General features: G+C 56.2%; 1 protein-coding gene across 7 annotated transcripts in view; it reads left to right on the top strand.

Moving 5' to 3' along the window:
- The first annotated feature begins 587 nt into the window (after nucleotides 1-587).
- Nucleotides 588-7,453, top strand: part of HDAC7 (histone deacetylase 7) — a 35,782-nt gene continuing 28,916 nt past the window's right edge. The window contains exon 1 of one of the 7 annotated variants that reach the window (XM_079139506.1): nucleotides 588-752. In XM_079139506.1, the coding sequence (XP_078995632.1) occupies nucleotides 734-752 (19 nt within the window). In that variant the 5' untranslated portion in view covers nucleotides 588-733. Of the gene's footprint in view, nucleotides 753-4,304; nucleotides 6,505-7,453 lie in introns of those variants that run through there. The other 6 variants (XM_079139508.1, XM_079139503.1, XM_079139502.1 and 3 more) reach the window with 6 other exon arrangements.

Below are 7,453 nucleotides of genomic sequence, written 5' to 3'. Positions count from 1 at the left end.
TGTGTGTGTGTGTGTGTGTGAGAGAGAGAGAGAGAGAGAGAGAGAGATGGGGGGTGTACGTCTGGGAATCCTCAATCCTCGCATGGGACCTTGCATGGGACTTGACGCGTGTCCATTTGTCCCTGTATACGGCTATTTGCTTGTGGACTGTATGTGTGCAGAGGTGTGTGCACGGGGGTCCTTCCCCGAAGCGTGTGTCTGTGTAAATGACCCTGCCCCTGTGTAAACATGGATGCATGCTCGTTGTGTATGCAAGGGTGCGTGCGCTCAGGTATCTGGGTTTCCGGGGATTGTGCTCTGGTCGGAGAGCCGCGCGCAGGCTGGGGCTCGGCAGCAGCGCACGGGTCGGGCCGCGTCCCGCGTTCCGGGTTCGGCGCTGCCGGCCAGGCGGTGCACCGCGCCCGCCGCGATCAGGCGGCGCGCAGTGTCTGCGGCCGGCCTGTGCGCCGCGCCGTGCAGTGTCTGCCGGGGTGGTGTGTCCCAGGGCCGCGAGCGCCTGCCCCCTCCCTCCCCTCCCCCTTGGCCCGCTCTCAGACTCAGATAAAGCATTTCCTTCCATTGTCATCCTACCCGGCCGGCCGGGCTGCCAGGGCCCTCCCCCTCCCGGCCCCCTCCCTTCCTCTCGCCGTCTCTCAGTCGCTCTGCAGCCTCCGGCGACTGGGGGGATGTGAGGCCGGCGCCCCAGCCCCCCGCCCCGCCATGAGCCCCCCGCTCTGAGGGCCCCGGCCCCTGGATGCACAGCCCCGGCGCTGGTGAGTACTGGGCGGTCGCCCCCCGCCCCGCCCGCCCCGCCCTGCGCGGCACCCAGCGCCGCCCGCCCAGGCTCGGGCTCCGGCTCCGGCTCCGGCTCCGGCTCGGGCTCCCGCTGGCCCCGTGGGCCGGGCCGGGTGTGCGCCCCCCGACCGCACCCGACCGCACCCGCCCTGCCTGGCTCCGCGGGGCTCTGGCAGCCTCCCGGCCGGGGCTGGTTCCGGGGCCGGAGGGCTCGGGCCTCCCGCGGGGCGCCCACATCCGCCTGCCCGGGGCAGCGACAGGCCCGAGGGAGGGAGTTGGAGGCCCCGGGCCGCGGGTGCCCGGGCCCTCGTTCCATCACCCCCATTCTCGGGGAGGACAAGCTGGGAGACCCGGGAAGCAGGGACGGCCGCCGTGGCCCGGGGAGGGGGCGGTACTCCGAAGCGGAAGATTTGGAAGCGCAGGGGCAAAGGGCAGGACCCACTGAGTTAGAGCCCGGCTTGTGGGACTGGACATCAGCGCCCTCATCCCGTGGTGCCCGGCAGGGCCCTACTCAGATTTTTGGGTGGAGAAAGCGGTCCCCTGGAGGGGTCCCGGGTTGGGAGATTATCCGAGCATAGTAGACTCTTGCTCACCCATCAGGGTGAAGAGACACCTGTGCCCAAGTGAGCCGTGAAGGGCAGTACCTGCAGGAGCACAGGAAGGTAGGGACCACCGGCTGTGTACTGAAGTCCGGGGACCTGAATAAGTGATGTCCAGGCCTGGGGTCTGGGGTCTGTTGGTGCTGGGGAATGTGAGAGCAGGGGCAGGGGCAAGTCTGGCAAACTAAGTTGGATTCCCACTACCAGTTTCTAGGCCTGCAGGTTAGGAGACAGCTATTTGGGGCCTACAGGCCACCCAGCGCCCCCCCCCCCGCCCCCCCCGTTCCGCCCCCCCCGTTCCGCCCCCCCCCGTTACCCCCCCCCCCCCCCCCACACACACACATCCTTCCCTCTGGCTGCCCATTTATGCCTGACCTGGACCAGCCATCGCTGCGCCTCATTCCTTGTCCTTGTTGACTGGCGTACTGGAAGGCCTCCTGCAATGAACACTGGCTGTCTTGCTGCTGACCATCCCTCCCACATCCCTCTTCGACATCTGCTTCAAGCCCAGCACTGCTTGCCAGTTTCTAGGGTGAGAGTGGGGCATTGGTCCTCAGTAACCACAATGGGAGCTCAACATCTGAACTCATCAGCCTGTTCCCCAGACTTGGACCTGGACCCATGGGGACCTTCCTTCAAGACCCCATCCAGTCACTGGGCTGAAAGAAAGGAGACTATGACCCAGGTTCCTAGCTCTAATGGGGCACTTTGGTGGCCCATTTCTCCAGGCAGGACCCCACAGGCTGTTTGGTTGCCAGACGTACTTCCCTCCTCATCCTGACCCTTTTATAACTTCCAGGCCCTTCTCCAGTTTCTGCAAACCACCTCTTGACTCCTCATTGCTTAGCATTTCCCTCCCCCTCCCCTTTCTCCCCTCTCCTCACTTCCTAATTCTTCTTCTTTTAAGTCATTGCTGAGGGAAACTGAGGCATACAGCAGTTCCACTGTGTGGTACCCAGTGGACTGAAACTAGACCAAGTCCTGAACCCATTGTGACTTGTTCCCTGCCTTTAGTCCCCTTATATCCCTTCTTGCCTGGCAGCACCAGGAGCAGGGTCAACCTCAGAGCTGCCTCTTAGTGTTGTACCTGGAATGGTTGGGGGCAGTGTTCCCTAAAGACCTCTGTCCCTTGGCTCAGCCTATTATGTGGGTATCTCCCTGGCCACCAAGGCTTACTTTGGGTTGTGGATACAGGGACATTTTAATTTCTAAGCAGGTCATTCCACATTTATATGAAGCTCAGATTCCCTGTCACTAAAACGGGGCAGAAATTCCAAGTGCACTGTCCTGAGCACAGAGCAGGAGTGACTGACCATAAAGAGAGAAGTCAGTGTCTAACTGGGGGTTGGGGGGTGTATCATATCCCTCCACTTCCCTTAGGTATAGTGGACCTTGGCTTTAGTGTTTGGTGACTTCTGAGCACCAGAGTTGAATCTTTCACAACTGTGATATAAAACTTTGGGTAATTGAGAAACTTGTATGTGATGAAGTGGGGAATGCAGACCCTCTTGTAAGAACCCCCGGAAGACAGAAGCCTCTGTAATCCCGCCTCCTCTTTGTCTTCTTTCCCCTGACCTTTCATTAAAAGCTGGTAGTTTTGAAGTTGGCAGAGAGAAGATGAACTAATGCAAGACCCAGGGTCACCCAACCAGGGAATGGCGCCTGGCACCAGGCTTTCTGCTTCTGCTAGTGCCCATTCTCCTGACCCTGGCCCATGCTTAGATATGGGGCTGGGGCTTCTAGTGGAGTGTGGGATATTGCTGGAAGCAGGGCCCCAGGAAGACCTGAGGCTGGGGGAGGGTATCTGTCTCCTGGAGGCTCAAGCCCCTGGACTATGAATTTGTATGTGTTGGATTTGTTAACTGGATGGGCACTTCCTCTGGGGCAGGAAGCATTGATTTCCTGTGGTGGTAGTGGTGGTGGGGGGAGGTTGGTAGGGATTAGGAGTGGGGGGACTAGCTCTGGGCTAGTTCAGGACCATAGAGGGGTAGAGTTTCTCCTTGAGGTTGCTTCCGCCAATCCAGGGGAGGCAGGAAAGAGGTGCTGGCCAGGAGGCCCAGACTGAGGCTGGAGAAGGAGGCTATAAGGGAATGAGATGGGGGTGGGCAACACAGCAGGAAGCCCGGTCAGCAGGTGACCCTGCCGGGTATTGTGTTTCCTTATAATATTTTCTCCTGTTTCTGTGGTAACCTTCCCTGGGGGACCTAGGTCTTAGGGCTGCAGGAAAGTGCCCCCAGACAGCCCTTTCCTTAGAGGCGTACGTATTAGGAGGAGTCCCCAGATCTAGCCACCCATTAACCCTTTTGGCTTCCTAGGACCAAGACCTAGGAATCCAGGAAAGTAGCCTAAGGGAGGATTGATTTGGAGCCTCAGTGGTAGCCCTCTGGCATCTCCTGGGGGGGGGAAGGGGAACAGAAAAGGTAATGGGTTTGGGAGGGCTCCTAGAAACTCGACTCACTGGCCTCAGCCTCTCTCCACTGCCCTCCTCTAGCCACACAAGGGAGAGGTGGACAGCATACTGCCTGGGGCAAGGGGGATAGGTGTGGGTGGCAGAGGTAGGAGGGATGTTTTCATCAGCAGAGCATAGCTCCTTTGGTCCTGGACCAGCTCCCAGAGGCAAAATAAATTCAGGATAGTATCTGTAAAGTGTGAATCTCCATGTGATGTGTGTGAACACACACATTAGGTGTATGTGGGTAGGTGTCTGTGTTTTTGCTCTGCCTGTGAGCTGTGGATGTGGATGTAGTGGTTCCGTGGCAACTTGTGACAAATGTGGTGGTAGTTTGCATACATATAATACAGATGTGTGTCATGTGTATAGTGTATACCTTTGCAATCTATGGCTCTGTGTGGGGTGTGTTGACATGTTTGGGGGGATGTATACCTGTGTAGCAATGGCTTTTTTTTTTTTTTTTTTTGGGTACCAGGTGTTTAACTCAGGGGCACTCAACCACTGAGCCACATCCCCAGCCCTATTGTAATTTTATTTGGGGACAAGGTCTCACTGAGTTGCTTAGCTTCTTCATGTTGCTGAGGCTGGCTTTGAACTTGTGATCCTCCTGCCTCAGCCTCCCAAGGCACTGGGATTACACGCATGCGCCACCATACCTGGCAGCAGTGACTTTTTAATAAAAGTCCAAATGTTGGCTTGTAAATCACCATTTCATCCATGGTCCTTAAATGCCAGTTCCTAGACCATTTGCTTCAGAGTCACATGGGGAATGTGTTATAAACATCCTCAGGCCCCATACCAGAATCTGTCAGAATCTGCAGGGGTGGGGCCTGGCAATCTGGATTTTAATGTGCACTTCAAGTGATTTGCAAAGCTGTTTGAGGAACACCAATCTGGGTCAACCTCTTCATTTTTTCTTTAGAAGAAACAGAACTGCAGAAGGTATATAGTTGTCCTAGGTCAGAGGGCTATTAAAAGGAAGAACCAAGACATGATTCAAGTCTTCCAAAACTTAATGACTTAGGGCTCACCCATGTATCCTGTATGTGCATACATCCATACTCAGTGTGTTAAAGGGGACCAGATGGATCTGGTGTAGATGCTGACTCTGATGGGGGCTAAAATTTCCTTTGGGGTCCCAGCTTTCTTGACCTTGTTCTTCTTGTTACATTGTATTTCCTCCTTCTTGGGGGAAATCCTGAAACTGTTGCATATCAATCCTAAAGGTTGATGTTGGCAGCCAGGGACCCTCATTTACCTAGCCAGTCTTCCAGCAATTCATCCATTCGATGGATGCTTGCTGAGCCTTGTTGTATGCCAGGTGCTGGGCACAGATGTGCAATGGACATAAAGGCATACTATCTAACTTTAGAAAACTTCCACTCTAGTGGAGAAGACAAACAGAAATAAGTAAGCAAGTAAAGGAATAAGTATATGGTATTAGTTACACATTGTGATAAGCCCCACAAAGAACTGTACTAGGTAGGGCAATATAAAATAACAATGTGGGACTTCCTTAGGTAGGGCCATGGGAGGCCTGCCTGGGACACTGATTACTTTTCCCACCTCCCCAGTCTGAAAGTGAGCCCCCAAAGCTTTCTGAGCCTTGCTTGAGAAATTCCTGGATCTGGGTGGGGGATTTGGGCTGAGTACTGGCTGAGTACTGGTGATGAATCGCTGACCTCTCTCCTGGCATGGAGGATAACAGAGTCTCCTCTACCTAAGCAGCCCCCAAAGATAGGCAGAGCTGGGGAGAAGCAGGGGGAGCAAAAGGGAGCCCAAATCCAGGCTGTTTCATTGCATGGGATGGGGGTCGAGTCTAGGACCTTGTGGCCATACTGAATGTTAGAAAGGAGGCAGTCCCTGGGGCTGGGGTTGTGGCTCAGTGGTAGAGGGCTTGCCTAGCATGTGTGAGGCACTGGGTTTTATTCTCAGCACCGCATATAAATAAATAAATAAAAAATAAAGGTCCATCAACAACTAAAAATATATTAAAAAAAAAAAAAAAAAAGGAGACAGCCCCTCTCCAGGAGCTCCCAAACACCACCCCATTCTTGACCCTCCTGCCTCACTTCCTTTCACCTCATTTCATTCCCTTTCTCCCAGGTCTCAGTCTCCCCAATTGGGAACCTCTGTGCCCAGTTCCTCCCCTCTGAGCCTAGTCTGGCTACTTCTGTGGCCACTGGGACTTATTTACCTGGTTTAGGAATTACCAAGGATAGAAGGGGTCAAGGCTTAGAGAGGACCAGGGCCTTAAGAAAGAGGACAGGGCTCTAAAGAGGGCTGAGGCTGGCCCTGAAGGATCCAGAATAGTAGAGGGTGTGGAGAGGACCTGAACCCAGATGACCCTTTGGTTGGGTTCTTCAGAGCCTCTTGTAGGCCCTTGGCATCTGCTTCTCAAACTGGGTGAGCCTCTAAGAGAGACAGAAGGGTCTGGTTCAAGCCACCTGCTCTGCATCTGCTAGAAGGAAATGCCCCCTTGGGTCCACCTGCAGCCCTGCCCCTTCACCCTCTCTCAGGGGTTAACTTTCACATTAGGAACTTGGGTGAAAAGTTCCTCCCCTAGGCCAGCAGCCTTCAGACTCTCTGGCCTCCAATCTCTCCTCTGTAGAAGTTTTGCCGGGAAAACCCAGGGCTTCCAGCAGGAAGATGCAGCCCTTGCCTTGGAGGAGCCCTCAAGTAAGAGAAGCGGGGCGGGGGTCTGCTTTCCTGCTCTTCCATGCTGCTAAGGCTCTCTTCCACCTGGGCCTCTCCAGACTGCTGGGTGCCCTCCCAGACTTTCCCTGAAGGAGCTGCACAGCAGGCTTCTAATGAGGAGGGCTCTGGGCTATAATTCCGTCCCCACCCTGTCTCCACACCACTTAACTTTTCCCGCATGTTGCTTTCAGGGAATGGAAACCCTGGTGGTCAGAAACCTGGGGCCTTCAGGGCCAACTTCAGGAGCTGGGGATAATGAGGGAACCCAAGGGATAAAATTCCTCTTGGGTTCAGTTGAACTCCCTGCAGAGCCCATTCCAAGAAGCCCAGCTCCGGCTCCTGCGGTAACATCCCCGCGCCCCCCAGAAGGTTCCCCCCCCCCCCCCCCCCCCCGCCACTCCCTAGGATGGCCGGGAGGAGCGGGGCAGGCTGGGAGTTACAGGTTCGGAAAGAGTCGGGGTGGGGGAATTCGGCGACTGGGCTGCAACCGTCTTGTTTTGCTTGCCCCACAAACCTGCACGTCCGGGGCATCCGCTGCACCCTCCGGGGCATTCAGGTTGTAGAACTGCTCTCAGAATGACAGACTGGTGGCACCCGGTTGGGGCAGGGGTTGGGAGGGTGAAGGGGGGAGCCCCAGGCAAGGGGGAGCTGGAGGGTTAAAAATAGCAGCAGCCGGGTTTCGGTTAGCAAATGTGGAGGCGGAGAGCTGGAGGCGGGGCGGCGGCAGCAAACAGGGCTGTGCTTCCCCGGTCCCGGGAGTGAGTCACGGTGGAGACGCTGAGGAGGTGAGGGCACAGCACAGCACCCCTCCCGGACGGGCGAGGGGCTGCGCGCGCAGGCAGGGTCCCCAGGGGCCCAGAGCTAAAGGGGGTTGTGACTGTCTCTTCCGGGCCTTCAGGGCGGTCTTGAGAGCTGGGCCAGGGGCATTGTG

This window comes from Sciurus vulgaris (assembly GCF_902686455.1).
Source record: "Sciurus vulgaris genome assembly, chromosome: 5".
NCBI lineage: Eukaryota > Metazoa > Chordata > Mammalia > Rodentia > Sciuridae > Sciurus > Sciurus vulgaris.
Note: the sequence above shows the minus strand (reverse complement) of the source record. Positions and strands in the feature narration are given on the sequence as shown.